Source organism: Myxocyprinus asiaticus, chromosome 16 (assembly GCF_019703515.2).
Source record: "Myxocyprinus asiaticus isolate MX2 ecotype Aquarium Trade chromosome 16, UBuf_Myxa_2, whole genome shotgun sequence".
NCBI classification, from domain to species: Eukaryota; Metazoa; Chordata; class Actinopteri; order Cypriniformes; family Catostomidae; genus Myxocyprinus; species Myxocyprinus asiaticus.
The window spans coordinates 21,131,685-21,149,421 of NC_059359.1; the positions used below are offsets into that span (position 1 = coordinate 21,131,685).

Here is a 17,737-nt window from a genome sequence, read left to right on the forward strand (position 1 = left end):
TTTGTAATATTGTGACGAAATCAGATCAGAAAACAACACAAACATGTGTAACTTCTGAATGAGAGATGTTTACGGTGATGTACTGGTAGGCGTGTGCACTCGCCGGTCACACAAAAGACTCGCCGGCATACGGAGGTAAATCGTGGATATTTAAATGTCCGCAAAAGTCACATTTGGCAGTATTTGTGCAGAGCTCAGACCTGAATACATATTTCCTGGGACTTGGCATTGCTCAAAAGCATTTTTTGATGTTTTTCTTGATATAGTTTTACAGGTGTTTCTACATTCACAGCCATTGTTTCCTCCCGCTGATGGTCACAAATATGGCGGCTGCGGGTAAAATGTCACGGAACAAAATGCAGGTGTCTCGAAACAAATAGTACTTTTAACTTGACAGAACATCTTAAAAATGCTGCGCTCCTGTGAAAGATGCTTAAAAATTAACAAGACACGGTGCAACGGTCAAAAGACGTCTATCCAGCGCATGTTTACAAATGAAAACCAATTAAAAACACAGACAGACATAACAACGTGTTGGGAGTGCACGGCCCTTAAGATGTAAACAGATTGATTGCTGACCTTTGCCACGACCTCCTCCTCTCCCGCTGGTCTGTGGGGGGTCATCCCCGGGTGGTGCATCTCCCTCAGGAAGCTTTCCACCATCCCCTTCCCCTGCTTCCATTTCATCACCCTTCATCACCCCATCCTCCTCATCCTCAGAGTTCTCCTCCTGCGAATTCTGGGATGCAGGGGAGTTCTGGGAGTTTGGGGAGGTGGGGGATGTTGGGGAAGTGGGGGAGTTTTCCTCGTCTGAGTCTCCCTCTCTGCACAATCTCCTCTCCGATGCCAACCAGGTCAACTTCTCCATTGTCTCCTACAGAGAGAATTGTATTTGTATAGCACTTTGCACAATATGTATTGTTTCAAAGCAGCTTTACAGAAAATCATGCCTTAATGTCTTAAAACCCACCAGTAAGCAAGACAAAGGGTTCGTGGCAAGTAAAAAAAAATAAAAAATCATAAAATGTTTAGGTAGTGGAGGGAGAAAAACCTTGGGAGGATCAGTTTCAGATCTGGAACACATCCTCTACAGTATATGTAATAATAGTAATTTAATGTCACAAACAAACCTGAAGTTCAGGCACTGAAAGCACTGATTCCTCTGATGCTGATGACATCACTTCCTCCTCATCTTCATCCTGTGTTAGATCATCAAAATCCTCCTCTTCCTCATCCCGCTCTCCATCTCTATCTTTCTCTCCATCTCCATCCTTCTCTTCCCTTCCTTTATCTCCACTTCCATTCCCATCTCTATTTCCACTGCCGCCTTCATCTCCATTCTTCTCTCCTTCTTTATCTCCATCACGTTCTTCATCTCCCCCACTCTCCCTCTCCTCTCTTTGTCTTTCCTGCCCATCACCCTCATTTCCATTGTTCTGTTTCTCTCCCCCACTCGAGTGTTGCTCCTTACCATCTCCTGTGCTGTGTTTGATCACTCCTGGGGTTTCCTGTGTATCAGACCCAGACTGGACAGGTTGACGCTCTACTGCAACACTATCCTGTTTCTTTTGCTCACTAGCAGACAAATGCCTTGTCTCATCACCTCCAGAAGAGTGTCTATTGTCCCTCTCCATCCCATCTGTGGCTTCAGCACCACCATCCGTGCTGGAATCAGTGCTGGTCAAACTGGGCTCTGGGCTAGAGGAGGACTCTGAGAGCGCCAGGAGAGGACTGCCAAACAGAGCACTTGCCATCTCCTCTTCCCATCTGTCTCCACCCATTTCTTCTTCTTCCCCCTCCTTTCTATTCCTAGCATCTCTGTCTCTGACAGGCAAAGATGTTGCTGGTGTTTTGATGTTTAAAGGCACCTCAGTCCCTCCTGTGTTATTTAGCACAATGGAACTAGTGGGAATCTCAGAACAGGCAGTTTGCTGTTGCGGCAACATTGATAAACTCACTGGTGCATCTTCAGCAGAAAGTCGAGCAGTTTGGTTTAGAACAATTGAGTCGTTGGGCAGAAGTAGAAACTGAGGCTCTCCTATATGTGAAACAGTCTGAACTAGCACAAACTGAGAACCTTCTGCTGGTGCTGCTGTGAGAGGTGAGAGGATCCGTGAGCTGGCTGATGGAACACTGCTTGTAAAAGTCATTAGTGATCCAGAATTATGATTTATGGTCCTTTGTCCATTTTCAACACTATTTTGGATGAGAGTGTCCTTCAAGGTTTGCAAAAAGTTACATTCTGCTGCAAGTGTTGTTCTACTCAAAGTGTTCTCCAGAGCCTGTGTTCCAGGGACTAACTGTATGACAAGGTCCTGAAGGGGAGGGGTATAAGACGATGTGACCAGTCTCTGTTCAGCAGTCAGATGACGGGCATTTTCTTTGGCCGGTGTGGAAGAAGGATCGATAACCACCATGGTAGAAGTGGTATCTGATGCAAAATTCGGTGTAAAATTCAAGGATACTGCCTGGTCCATAACAACAGCAGAATTATATAAACTACCTATACTCCCAGATGGCAGGGGCAATAATTGCGGCAGTTGGGTGGCTGGTTTCAAAGGTGCAAGTTTTCTTGGGAAAGTCTGTTTCTTGCGCTTATCTGACATCTGCTGCACTCGGGGCTTGCAACATGTTTTAACCATCCTGGTGGTAAGAAAAGGGCTGTCAACAGAAGGAGATGGGGACATCTGAACTAGAGTGGGGGGCAAGTTTGCAGGATTGTAGGCTGGGTTACAAGACCCCAATTCTGGAGTAACATACTGGAAGTTAATAGGAAAAGGAGTGCTAAGTGGCACAGTCCCATGGGCCGGTGCTAGAGGGGTTTGGACCAATGGGAGGACCCCATTTGCAGGAGTGCTAGGTCCTTGGGCCAACAAAATTACACTACGAGATGGATGTGCTGTGGAGACACTGGTCAATAAATTACCAGTACCTGTGGGACATATAGGGGCTTTAGCCAATGGCAAAAGAGCAGGTCGGGAAAACCCATGCAGAGGCCGGGCTTTGGTGTGCAAAGAGAGACTTGCTTTCCTTGAGGGGTGCAGGCGCAGAGAGATGCCTTTGGGGAGGAATTGTGGGTATTGTATTCTTTTTGGGAAGACATGGGCAGGAGATTTGTTGGTTGAGGTCACCTCTGAATTGGTCTGTGAAACTGCCCTATGGATGTGTGGTAAACTTTTCTGTAAAGAGAAATTTGAAACCAACAGGATAATGTCTGAAATCAGTACTATTAAGATGATCTGGTGTTTGATTTGGGTAATGAGACCAAGAGGGGATGAAATACCCGGAGCCAGTTGGGCATGACATTCTGCTCTCTCTCCACAGGAGGGTGCTCCTCTCCTGGTAATACAGGTCTGCACATTACTGGCAAAGGAGGAACCACGCCATTCTGGCAGTAAAACTAGAAAATTCAACAATATTACATTGTTATAATAAAGTAGAACTCACAATTAACATTACTTAATATTAAGATATTTTTCAACAATTTAGCTTATCAATTTGCTGCATTAGAATGTGTTGGAACTAAATTACTCAAGATGGCGCCGGGTATGGCTGCTGCGTTGCGAGCTCCGACACAACATAGTAGTGTTTTGTTTGTTTTGTTCACAATTCTTATGTTTTTTGTCTTGGATGTTGTCTGCCTTATTGCCTACGACAGACAAATACTTTTGGACATTGGTTCAGCAATTTCACACCGTAAACCGGACTTCAAACTTCTCGATGCCGACCCGCTGTTTACAAACACGCAAGTGGAGCCCTTTGTCTGGGCAGCACGGCCGCGGAAACGCAAAAGGAAAAGGGGAAACAGAGCCGGCGTTCTCATCGGAGTAAGACGCCGCGCAAATCGACCCCTGCTACCCACTATTCTACTGGCAAATGTTCAGCTTCTGGATAACAAGCTCTGCGAGCTGAAAGCGCGGATCCCTTTCCAATGAGATACAAGGGACTGCTGCATTATCTGCCTTACGGAAACCTGGATGTCTGCGGAGATTCCAGACTCAGCCATTGAACCCGCGGGGTTCTACGTGCACCGAGCGAACAGAGCGAAAGACCTCTCAGGTAAAAGCAGAGGAGGTGGTGTATGTTTTATGATTAACAAATCCTGGTGTGATCAGAGGAACGTTCATTCTATCAAGTCTTTCTGCTCTCATGATCTGGAATTTCTTACGCTTCTGTGTCGACCATTCTGGCTACCGAGGGAATTCACAGCGGTCATTATCACAGCTGTGTACATTACCCCACAAGCCGACACAGACCGGGCACTCAAGGAACTGTATGGGAGTATAAGTGAGCAGGAAACCGTGTACCCTGAGGCCATGTTCATTGTGAACGGGGACTTTAATAAAGCCAGTTTCAAATCAGTCGCACCAAAATACCACCAGCACATTAGTTTCAACACACGAGGGGACCGGGTTTTGGACCATTGCTACTCTCCCTTCCGGGATGGCTACAAATCCCTCCCCCGCCCACCATTTGGCAAATCGGACCACTCTTCCATTCTGCTTCTGCCCGTTTACAGGCAGAAACTGAAACAGGAAGCACCCACCCTCAGAACGATCCAGTGCTGGTCGGACCAATCAGATTCTACGCTACAGGACTGTTTTGATCACACGGACTGGGAGATGTTCCGGTCCGCCTCTGATGACAACGTCGAGCTTTACGCTGATAGCGTAATGTGTTTCATCAGAACGTGCGTAGAGGACGTCGTTCCTACCAGAACAATACGGATCTATCCGAATCAGAAACCTTGGATTAATAGCGATGTTCGCGTGGCACTTAATGTGCGGACCTCCACTTTTAATTCCGGGAACGCGGAGGAGCATAAACAAGCCAGTTATGCCCTCCGAAAATCAGAACCGCAAAACACCAGTACAGGAGCAAGATTGAAGGACAGCTTAACACCACCAACTCTAGAAGCATGTGGCAGGGAATTAACATCATCACGGACTTTAAAGGGAATAAAAACTCCGCCATGAACACCGCTGCCTCTCTCCCGGATGAGCTAAATACTTTTTATGCTCGTTTCGAGGGAAATAACACCGCCCTCACGGAGAGAGCTCTCGCGGCTGAAGCTACAGAGGTTAGTTCACTCTCCATCTCTGTAGCGGATGTAACCCGATCCTTCCGACGGGTGAATATCCGCAAAGCCGCGGGTCCAGACGGCATTCCGGGCCGCGTCAGAGCGTGCGCGAACCAGCTGGCTGGTGTTTTTACGGACATTTTCAACCTTTCCCTCTCTTTGTCTGTAGTCCCCACATGCTTTAAAACATCCACCATTGTGCCTGTTCCAAAGCAATCAAAAATAACTTGTTTAAATGACTGGCGTCCTGTTGCTCTGACCCCCATCATCAGCAAATGCTTTGAGAGACTAATCAGAGATTACATCTGCTCTGTGCTGCCTCTCTCTCTTGACCCGCTGCAGTTTGCTTACCGCAACAACCGCTCCACTGATGATGCCATTGCATCTACAATACACACTGCTCTCTCCCACCTGGAAAAAAGAACGCTTTTGTGAGAGTGCTGTTTGTAGACTACAGCTCAGCATTCAACACCATAGTGCCCTCCAAGCTCTGGGCTTAAACAGCTTGCTGTGCAGCTGGATCCTGGACTTCCTGTCAAGCAGACGCCAGGTGGTTAGAATAGGCAGCAACATCTCATCACTGACCCTCAACACTGGAGCCCCACAGGGCTGTGTTCTCAGCCCACTATTGTATTCCTTGTACACACATGACTGTGTGGCAACACATAGCTCCAATGCCATCATTAAGTTTGCTGATGACACGACGGTGGTAGGTCTGATCACTGACAATGATGAAACAGCCTACAGAGAGGAGGTGCACACTCTGACACATTGGTGTCAGGAGCACAACCTCTCCCTCAACGTCAGTAAGACAAAGGAGCTTGTGGTGGACTTCAGAAGAAAAGACAGAGAACACAGTCCCATCACCATCAATGGAGCACCGGTGGAGAGAGTCAGCAGCTTCAAGTTCCTGGGTGTCCACATCACTGAGGAACTCACATGGTCCATCCACACTGAAGTCGTTGTGAAGAAGGCTCATCAGCGCCTCTTCTTCCTGAGACGGCTGAGGAAGTTTGGAATGAACCGCCACATCCTCACACGGTTCTACATCTGCACTGTAGAGAGCATCCTGACTGGCTCCATCTCCGCCTGGTACGGCAATAGCACCGCCCACAACCGCAAAGCACTGCAAAGGGTGGTGCAAACTGCCAGACACATCATCGGAGGTGAGCTTCCCTCCCTCCAGGAAATATATACAAGGCGGTGTGTGAAAAAAGATCGGAGGATCATCAGAGACTCCAGCCACCCGAGCCATGGGCTTTTCTCACTGCTACCATCAGGTAGGCGGTATCGCAGCATCAGGACCCGCACCAGCCGACTCCATGATAGCTTCTTCCCCCAAGCAATCAGACTTCTGAACTCTTGATCTCCCACGATCAAATACATCAGCACTGCACTTTATTACTCTTACTCTTATATCTTACACCGGACTGTCATAAATTATATTATTATTATATTCTCTCTTAACAACTGACTATCAACCGACAGCCTGAATGTCAATACAGTACAATACTGTACATTCTATATATACTTTATAATAAAAATATTTATATATATTTTTATTTTTTATTTTTATTGAATGTGTATCTATATATTGCGTATTGTATACTGTACAGTGTATGTTATTATTTGTATATTGTTGAGTGTAATTATGTGTATATCAGATGTTTAAATTGTGCTGTGTTAATTTGATGTTATTGTAAATTGGTACTGTCTCATCACTGTCATGACTGCTATGTTGATCGGAACTGCACCCAAGAATTTCACACACCATTGCACTTGTGTCTATGGTTGTGTGACAAAGTGATTTGATTTGGAACTAAATTACATGTCAAAGGTTTTGACACACCCACTCATTCTTTTTTACTACTATATTTCACATTATACAATAATAGTGAAGACATTTGCTCTGCACACTCTGGGTACTACACTTGTTGCCTGCTTTTCCTTCATTATCTGGTCCAATTCATCCATTTCAATTGCCAATTAAAATGTTAGTTTTGTAAAGAAATTCATAAGTATGCACACTCTGTTTGTATACAAAAAGAATATCAAGTATATTAAACAAACTTTCTGATCAAAAGTTTTGAAAATCTTGAGAAACAAATTCAGTCACGTGTCAAAACCTTTGAATTCCTTCACACTTAGTAGTGTGAAGATAGGAAAGTGCAAAATAGCGGCAAAATGAAACGTCCTCCGCCATACATACACAGTTCAAGACAATAAATAGCAACTGCATTATATTCATAGTGCAAAGCATGAATGCATCATCTAGCAATTCTACTGGAGGTGTGTGATTAAAATCAGCATGTTATGGAGTGAAGATAATCAGAGTATACCAGGATGGACAGATGGTTTCTGAATCACCTTAATGATGTTGTGTGGAGCTCTGCTGGACGCCATGTCCTTTACACGCACACGCAGCTGCTCCTGACGCTTGGGCCGGATCAGATACTGACTCATCAGCTGATACGGAAACTCTGTTTGAGCAAAGTGCTTCAACCCTAAGACTATCAGACTGTAGAGAGGTGTGAGAGAGAGAGAGAGAGAGAGAGAGACTGGCTGAAAGTATAGCACACTATTTGCTTTAACACGAGTCAAACTTAGCAAAAAGCCCATATTTAAGGAGCACTAATTTTACCCTAAATAAAAAGTTGGCAGATGCCATTTACACCCTGGCTGGTACAAATAAAGATAGATGCTATTTACAACCCAGTGCAAATAGTGGCAGATACTATTTGCGCCCCTATTTAAATACTAACATACAGCATAGGGAGCTATACTGCAGCATCACGGCAGTGTGTTTATTGTGCTTATTTTGAGTCCCACAGTCACCCTACACCAATTCTTGCCCCTTAACCTAACCCTTAACTTCCCTTAGAAAAATTAACCAGTATCACCATGGTATTTTGTAGTAAAATAGTAACCACAAAATTAAAAATGATTACTATATTAACACTATATTACTGTAGTAACACCATGGTTAACTGCATCAAAACTATGGGTTATTTGTTATTAGTAGTAGTATTAAAAGGAAAAATGAAGAGTGGAGAGAGGAAACAGTATGGTAAAAAGAGTGGGACAAAAAGTGGAATCGAACCTGGGTCTCCACACGAAAAGCATATTCCCACCAGCGTTACCCCCCATGCCACTGCAGCAACACTTATTGCGGCAGTTGTTGCAAATGTCTATGTTTCTACCAGAAAATTGGGGTGCAAATATCCATGCTAACAATAAGAAAATGAACAGTACTTTTAAAATAATATGTATTAAAACCATGTACACTGACATGGGATAAAGAATCCAGTCATATCAGTAGCCTAATTAAAGTTTTATATAACATGGAGCAGATCGCCTCATGGGGGTCATCATGCTGAGATCACATGGCCAGCCAAATACTACTCACTTTATCTCAGTAAATAGCCCCCTTATTGGGTACTTTGCTCATGAAGTAAATTAATCATGGCTGATTGTGAATCGTGCATTTCTACAATGGCACCATTAACTGAAAACTATTGCTTTGCATGATGCTGAAAACACGCCACTGGGTGTCAGTATATGTCCAGGACAACAGCTTACAAAATTACTGAGTGCACCTTCTAAAGGTCATCATTTACTACTTTCAAAAACTGTTAATGGCTAACAACAATAATTTCCATAAAACATGGAAAAGGGAATCTATGGTGGGGAATTGATGTTAATACGTACCTGTCTTCTCCTTTACTGTAATAATATTTGCTGCGTGGGGCATGCAGGGCTGGATCCAGACTGCAGTGTGGTATGAGCTCAGGGTACAAAAACACAGAGCGTGTAGCAAACAACCATGCGAGACCAGCAGGGAGAAATGGATACGGACGGACTGTAGAAGCACAGAAAACATCCTGCCATCAGATATACACACTTCCATGTATGAGCACTTTTTTGGGGTCATATGAATTATTTATGAGGTGCCTGACCTGCATGCCGGCGTGTGGGTTTGGGAGGGAGATAAAGAGGAGAAGGAGATTCTTTTAACTCATCCAGTAGGTTAAGGGATGGCTGCAAGTTACACACTCTGAACATGCTTCTAAAACCTGGATTAACCACTGATCTGCCCTCCTCGGCTCTCTCCGCAAATGACAGCAATTCACTCTGTCAACCCAAGAAGAGAAACAATTACAGTAACATTATATCAGTGACTCACACAACATCACTAAAAGGGACAATTTACTGTGAAACTTCCTCATGTCCTGTGTGGGTAAATGTCTATGTTGTACTACGACTTGTCTCAGCACAGCTGTCAAGCTAAAACATTAAATGTCATTTGTCTTCTACCTGTTTCAGTATTAAATTGAATTTTTTAGGACAAAGTCTGAACCCAGGAAAAAAACTTTAAGGGTACAGACCATCTAGAAGTCAATCAATACTATCAAGTAAAAAGCTGTTATATTAGACATTCATTTGGTTATAATTTATGTAGTTTTAATTTAGGGATGTGCGAGACTAGTTGACTAGTCAACTAAACGGTTCTGATGCTGCTAGTCGACACTGGAATTACTAGTCAGTTAATATTTCCCCCCATTAAACTGATAATAATTTTTACACATTTACATTTGGCTTTATATATATATATATATATATATTTTTTTTTTTTTTACAGAGGCTGCACTTAAATTACTGTCATATTAAATGTTACATATTTTAAATAGAATTAATAATACAAATATTATAAAAAAAAAAAAAAAAGAGGATATCTGGAGCAGATACAGAGTTTAATTTCACCTCAGGCTGCGCGTGCTTCTTCCCTCTCTCTCGCGGCGCGCGCAGGAAAATATCCTCTCGCTAGACAAGCAACTCAGCAAAGTAGTTATGAAATCAGTTCGGTGGTGCGGGAATCAGCTTTCCAAATGTTTGAAAGTCCCTAAGGATGTTTTAACATTTGAGTCTTCTTTACATCTGTGCATGCTTGTACATTATTTTTCCGCTGGGCAGGATTTTCAAGCGCAGGATAGACGCCTCAGGTGAGTCAAATCCTGTCTTTCACCGGACCATGTCGACGTGTTAATTTTACTCATCAAAAAATTATGTTTTTGAGTAAGTAGCCTAGAAAATAACTGTTTTAGAATAGGTATGCAATTTTTTTAATCTGCTGATTAAGAAAGCTATTTTCAACGAAGTGCCGACTGCTTGACGTGTTAAACTATCTTTTATTCTGTGTGCATGTCATGTTTAGAGTACATTAGGTTTATTGCAGGCTGCATCACAGGCCTATGTTTTCTATCCTACAGCTATTTTTTTCTTAACTGTTAATGGTTAACGTTCTTTAATGAACAGCTGTCATATTAGATCAATGGTTAATGCACGACTACACGTCCTGAAATGCGCGCAACTTTTCAGCACATTTTTTTCTCTCTCATAGATTTGGCTTAGTCTACCTGTTAATTATTTTCAACAATGTCCTGACTGTTTTAATAAGTTAAGTAACTTTTACTTGGTGATTTCCATTTAAAACAGGCTTTTAATGGTTGTTCCATTGATCCTGCAATATTCATTCAATTGTTTTCAATAAATATGTCTATTAAATATTCGCTAATGTTGATTCAGTGAATGCGTGTCATGTTCTATATTTAATGTACAATGATCATAATTCAAGGGGAGCACATCACAGATAAATGCCCCATTTCAGTGGAATTTAGCGTCGGATTTGGAATACATTAAGTATTTTTAAATGGGTCGCATAAAACATTTTTTTTTTTTTTTTTTAACTGTTTTCTGAAGGTTGGTTTCTCTTTAGACTAGTCGGTTACAAAACTTCCATTTAAACAACAGTCAAATTAGTTGTAGCGCACATCCCTAGTTTTAATTAATGAATTCATTAAATGTTCACTTTCAAACCATGCTCATCAGTCTTTCGTTTTCTGTGGAGTGCCTGACAGATTCTGAACATATGAAATTAATTTCTTCCATTCCCAGTTTTCTTACCAGGAAAAGTTTGGTAGTTTGAGTTTCACTCTGTAGCGCCCCCACATAGCTGCAAAGCATATTGACCTGCGTCAATAACTGGACATGCTGCGGGAAGAACAGAATAAACAGAGTTAATTAAAGCAGTCTGTGGTCTTTTCAAAACAATGCAACAGCCTTTTTTCCTTTCCAAGTAATTTTTTAGCAAAATTGTTTGTAAATGGCCTGACTGATCATATTGTGCGAGTAATTATGTGTGTAGGGTCTGACACTTACTTGCTGTATCTGCTGCTGTAGCTGTACTCTCTGAGTGGATGTGACCACCAAAGGACAGTTGGGCTGCAAAAGAACCATACCAGGCCCAGCTGCAGGTTGGGTAGCCCGAGCTTGGTTCTCCCGCCTCTGCTGAAGTGTATCCATTTGCTCTCTGACTGTACGCCTGCATGCCGTCAACATGTGAGCCAGCGGCTCCTCAAATCTGATAGACACACATCAGAAACAACAGAGAATCTTTAGAGAGTAAAGGATCTTATAACAGCAGTGTATCAGAAACAGAGAATCTTGGAGAGTAAGGGATCTTATAAAAGCAGTGTATATAATGTGTGTGTAAAAAAAAAAGAAGCTCTTAAAATTATGACAAAAGAAAGCTGTTGAAGCGCCATACTAATGAGCAGCCTCAAACAGTGCCTAAACAATGCCAACAGTAGCCTAAAACAATGCCAAAAAAGCAATTGGTCATTTTCCCAGCCCGCACGGCCTAGGTAACTTCAGTCAAAATGGAAAGTCTTTTCAGAAATTATTATACCTACGAAAGATTAAAGCTTTTTTCTTTAAAATAACGTGCACTGATGAATAATGCACAATAAGACTGAGAACTTGTATTAAGAAAGTTTATAGTTGAAAATGAAATTTATTTTTTTCGCTTTTTGCCCAAAGGAAATTTGTGGAAAGACATTCTTCTCCCCCCACCCCAATTAAAATGTTTTATTGATTCGTACAGATAACAAAGACAAACAAAACATATATACACTGAATCAACATTTAACCCCCACTATTACCCCTCCCCAATCACAAACCCCACCCTGACCCTCAACGAACATCCCTGTGGTCACATATAAGTATACACACACACACACACACAAATAAATAATCATCATCATACACATTTCAAACTATGCTTCTCTCTCCACAGCCCCTCCACGAGAGTCCCCCCAAAACATCTCCCATTATCTCTTGATAGAAGTTGAAGCTCTGTCCTCCAGATTCTGAATTAGCAGGGAGTAATACACTGATGCCTCATGCCCTTTTCCAAAAGCAGTAATCACCACTCCCAGAGTATCTGCCACTTTATGGGGGTGTATGCTACACCCAAAAATAGTACAAAGCAGATGGCGCAGCTGTAAATAACTAAAGAACTGAGATCTGGGAACCCCAAAATGTTGAACCAAAGTTTCAAAGGATCTCAACACTCCACTCTCATATAGGTCACCGAGTTTAGTAACCCCCCTCACAATCCACTCTGACCAGCAGAAAGGAGGCTTATTAATACATAACTTTGGGTTCAGCCATATGCTCGAGGCAACATTTATTTAAATGTCTGAATTAAACACTCGACACTTTTGTCCATACCGATTGCAAATGCGAGATAACGGGGTGTAACTTAACTTCTCTGATTAGTTTGATAGAAAGGCTTTGCAATGGCAAAATAGGGGCAAGAACTTCCTGTTCAATACAAAACCAGGGATGGGCCCTCTCAGGTGGAAGCGACCAATGAGCCAAATGTCTGAGACCGAATGCATAATAATAAAATCTTGGGTAGGCCTAGCCCATCTTTGTCAATCGGCTTATGCAATTTATTAAAATGTAATCTGGGATGTTTACCATTCCAAATGAAGGACTTCGCTATGCTATCAAATTACTTGAAATAAGAGAGGGGGACATCTACAGGGAGAGATTGTAGCAGGTAGTTGAATTTTGGAATACAATTCATTTTAATAGTGGAAAGACATTTTTAATTATTTGTCAGCTGTACAATTAAAAGCCAAGTATACAAAAGTAGGGCTGGGTATTGATACAGATTTCCCGATTCGATTCCAATACACAAGCTCTCGATTCAATATCTATTCATAGGGGTATATTTCAGTTATAATGTTCCTTTTGGTACATATGAAAGCAATTCACTCCCAACTAATGCTGTTATTATACTGGGGACCTTCTAACTAGGTACATTACGAAAATATTAATTTGACTTTAGATTTTATTTGTTTTTTATAATTTGTCACATTTTGGCTTTTTAAAAATGAATAAATCCATGTATTCAAACAATAAATAAGATAATATTTCACATTATTTTTTGTTACATGTTTATTGTTTAATTGCATATTTTTTACTATTTACATTGATTTGTTGAACACATGCTAAAACCGGTACTGTCTCTTTAACAAAACCGGCATTTCTGTAAAGAGCATCTGTAGAAGAGTGCATGTTACCAAGAGAGACTCGAATGATTTTATCTCATCCGTGCTATGCATGATTAGAATGAAATGTTTCTTTTTTGGTGTTTTTGATCAACAACCGACTGCAGAGAAAAGAAAGGGTATTAAGAGAGACATTATTTAATGACAAATAGGTCACGTGGATCTTGTCTTTGGACACAAACGGAACAACTTTTACTCTCAACAGACACTGAAACAATTTTGCAGCTGAAATCTCCTCCACTATACTACACAATTACTGATGAGTGAAATGTAAACATTTACCAGCCAGTTGCCAAATATATAAATTTTAGTCGCATAGCGTGAAATTTGATTGCAAATGCGACTGATTTCCTCTCAATGTAGTTAAAGTTTGCACACAGAGTAAAAGATAGAACTTGGGATTTAAGAATCGATATTGAGATTGTTCAAATTAAGATTGCGATGCATCGGAAAAAATCTATATTTTTACCCAACCCTACACAACAATACGACATTGAAATGGACTGTACTTCCATCCCTCACTGCCTTATTGCCAATTAGTTGCATTAAATATGCTGTCTACTCATGCAAAAGCTCTGAGAAATCATATTTATGCTACAATAACAGCCTTAGCAATAGCCAATATAATTATTACTAATTATTTTGTATCGTTTCTGCTTTATAAATGCTGAAGCTCATGTGTTGCATAATTTTTAAAATCCAGCAGATGGAAATCTGGAGACTATTAGCTTTTAAAAAACTCCCCCCAAATCCAACATTACATAATGAAGGAAAAAAAAAAAATCTCTCCACCATGAACTCATTATGTTACCTCATAGCCATCAATCTGACCAGCTAATTAAACTGAACAAGCTTTTCACACTATCTGTAGCCTACAGAATGGCCATTATAGGGATCTGTCCATGGCACGAGTGTAGATGAAGACAGTACAGACATCAAAGTACCTCAATAACATTTAAAAACTCCCATCAGCTATACCCTGTGTCTGTATCCAGAACACAGTGATGAACAGGGATCACATACACACATGGCGAGCTGTAATTAACCCATGCTCAGTGTAAATAAAATATGCAACAGGGTTATTATAGTTTTTAAATGTAGCTTTTATTTCTATTTTTTCTTTTGATTTAATATCGTTTTTGGTTAATTTTCACTTTATGACTGTTAGTTTTACATACCGTCTACATCGCATGCATCCACTGACACAACACGTCGCTTCGGCTTGAGGCTGTCTAAACTGGATGCATTGAAGTGAACGTTCTAAATGACATGCAGCAAACACAGGCCAATCAGCTGTGAGCCTGACTTCAGCAAATGGCTAAATGGGTGAATTCTGGTAAATAACCTGTATTCTACTTTATTTTCATGGAAATCAAACTAGTCTAAACATTTACTTATTATACACACTCACTGAGCACTTTATTAGGAACATCAGTACACCTACTTATTCATGCGATTATCTAATCAGCCAATCATTTGGCAGCAGTGCATTGCATAAAATCATGTAGATACGGGGCAGGAGCTTCAGTTAATGTTCATATCAACCATCAGAATGGGGAAAAAATGTGATCTCAGTGATTTCGACTGTGGCATGATTGTTGGTGCCAGACGGGCTGGTTTGAGTATTTCTGAACTGCTGATCTCCTGGGCTCATCGGACCGATACCCGATCCGTTTAAAAATGTCAGTATCAGAGCCAATACCAATCCAGGTATCGGATCGGTGCATCCCTACTTTTCAGTACAATCACAGTGATGTAAAGACCTGTACAGTACTCAACAGAGAGGATGTGAACGGTGTGTGTGCAGAGGCCAGGGTACACACTGTGAGTGTGTGTAACTATAATGAATGTGTGCATGTAGCTCTGTAGCATCCATATTGTGTCCTGGTTCTGCAGTGATACAAGTGGACACATTAGAGCGTCTCTCTGCCTCCCTACCCAAACAGACACAGCACTTCTCTGCTGCTCTGTCCCAAAGGGAGGACTTGTGTGTCACATGTGCGCGTGCACACACACACACACCATGAGATTATAGGATCTCTGCTGACCTATGGCTTAATAGTTTTTGGCTGGCTGATGAGTGTACTAGGCAACAGGAGCGTAAGCAAGACAAGGTGTTTATATAAGCATATAAGGTGTGTAAACATAGGCTACGTGTTTTACCTGATGGCTTGAGGAACATTAAATTGCAGCGTGTCATTCGCCTCCTCATCATGTTCCTCATCTTCCTCATGACCTTCCTCATCCAGTTCATTAGCTGCCAACTCATCGTTGAACTGCAGAGGAGATAAGACAAAATGAGTGAGGAGTGTCTGGCTTTAGTTTGTTTCTGCATGTGTAAAGACCTCTTACCGTCTCAAACAGCTCTTCCATGAGCTCATTGACTTCCCTCTCTGTGAAAAAGAGAGATACAAATTACTAAAAAGCAACCTAAACAAACCAAAGAGGATATTACACATTATATCAGGCATGTTTGCAAAAATGCATGATCTTGCAGAGCTCAAATTGGACTCACTTGTGATACGAACAGCACGATCATTTCGATAATCTTCCAAATCAGGCTCATCTAAATCATCTAAAAAGTTATACTCAGGGTCATCATCTTCATCACCCTCTTCTGAAAGAAAGAGAGAAATAAAGAGAGACAGTCATCAGAAAAACTGTATTTTCCATGAGTGAGAGAATACACAGAATGTTGATGCTGTGAGGAGATTGGGGAAAAGGACAGAGAAGAAATACATCATTTAGAAAACAGAGGTAGTACTTAACTGCTGGCGCACACACATATACACATTAAACTCATCTTACACACAGAGGAAGCCATTATGGCATTGCAAAAAAAGTGCATGGACAGTAATTGTGTGAGAGCAGTGGCTCGGCATGACAGACTCATGGGTTGTGAGGTTTTTTAAGGACACGATCACATACACAGTTTCTTTGATACAGCCCAAGCCAGTAAACAGGAAGTGTGAAGAAAATCAAACACACTGAGTGCACCAAATCATTTTGAAAAAATGTTTCATTCTTTTTGTTTGTTTAAAATAGGTTTAAGAGTAGCGTCTGGAAACAGGGTACAAAATTAAAGGGATAGTTCACCTAAAAAAAGAAAATATTGCCATCCTAGATGTGAATGACTTTCTTCTGCTGAACACAAAGATTTTTAGAAGAACATTTTAGTTCTGTCAGTCCCTGCAATGCAAGGCAGCATAAAAGTAATCCATAAGACTCCAGTGGTTTAATCTATATCTATATAAGCCATATGATAGGTGTGGGTGAGAAACTGATGCTGCCTTTTATGTCATTTTTGGAGCTTCAAAGGTCTGGTCTCCATTCACTTGTATTGTATGGACCTACAGAGCTGAGACATTCTTCTAAAAATCTTTGTTTTTATTCTGCAGAAGAAAGAAAGTAATACACATCTGGGATGGCATGGGGGTGAATAAATGATAAGAGAATTTTCATTTTTGGGTGAACTTTTCTCAATTTACCCACCATTGACAGTTGTGGTAAAAAGTTAGTTCTGGGCCCTGTTTGTAAGTTTACAAACTTATGTGTGTTATGTGTAAAGGTCTTACATACAGGAAACAGAGTCAAAGCAATCACTGCTCGTATGCATTATTCTCTCTCTCTCTCTCTGACACGCTCAAGCTGCTGACCTTCATTGTCCAGGTGAGAGGTCATGAGTCCCTGCAGCCACTGAGTCCATTCGCGGTCCTCTGGTGTGGAGACATTATCGTACATATCTGGTGTGATGTCTGGTGCACGTAGCTCCGCCTCTAGCTGATCCAGAGGTATGTCTCTCAGCGGACGCTTTGACCGAGTCCGACAAGCTACCAGATTGTCGTTCGGCTCTCCACCACCACTGTTGCTCAGAGTCTTGGGCAGACAGAAACATACCGATTTTAGAGACCAAATCCGACCCTCCAGTTGGAGACAAATATACTAAGCAGAGAGATTTTCTGTGCATGTGAAATTCTATACCTGGTAAGGTTCCATACAGAGAGGACTGAGTTCGAGCTCTTTATCCACAGCATGGAGTTTCTCAATGAAGGGGTCAGTGGCCCTGAGGGACCGTGAGGGGCCACAGGACTGAGGAGGTGGGGCAGGGGGACCCATAGGCACTGCCTCAACTCTCAAGTGTCTGGATGGTCTTAGTTTCTGCAAGAAAGGAATAAAGGAAAACCAAAAAAAAGAGACAGTGAGATTTAAATAAGAGAGATAAAAGGGTTTAGAAGCCTTA

At 41.6% G+C, this 17,737-nt stretch overlaps 1 protein-coding gene across 2 annotated transcripts in view; it reads right to left on the reverse strand.

The window, feature by feature from the left end:
* gon4lb (gon-4 like b) overlaps positions 1-17,737 on the reverse strand; it is a 38,953-nt gene that overhangs the window by 16,315 nt on the left and 4,901 nt on the right. For both annotated transcript variants that reach the window (XM_051721965.1, XM_051721966.1), the window contains exons 10-22: positions 17,479-17,655; positions 17,154-17,373; positions 16,013-16,114; positions 15,850-15,890; positions 15,661-15,773; positions 11,297-11,498; positions 11,042-11,128; positions 9,037-9,211; positions 8,789-8,939; positions 7,448-7,598; positions 3,284-3,400; positions 1,131-3,179; positions 580-874 (exon numbers count right to left, since the gene is read on the reverse strand). In XM_051721965.1, coding sequence (XP_051577925.1) covers positions 580-874; positions 1,131-3,179; positions 3,284-3,400; positions 7,448-7,598; positions 8,789-8,939; positions 9,037-9,211; positions 11,042-11,128; positions 11,297-11,498; positions 15,661-15,773; positions 15,850-15,890; positions 16,013-16,114; positions 17,154-17,373; positions 17,479-17,655 — 3,880 coding nt within the window. The remainder of the gene's footprint in view (positions 1-579; positions 875-1,130; positions 3,180-3,283; positions 3,401-7,447; positions 7,599-8,788; positions 8,940-9,036; positions 9,212-11,041; positions 11,129-11,296; positions 11,499-15,660; positions 15,774-15,849; positions 15,891-16,012; positions 16,115-17,153; positions 17,374-17,478; positions 17,656-17,737) is intronic.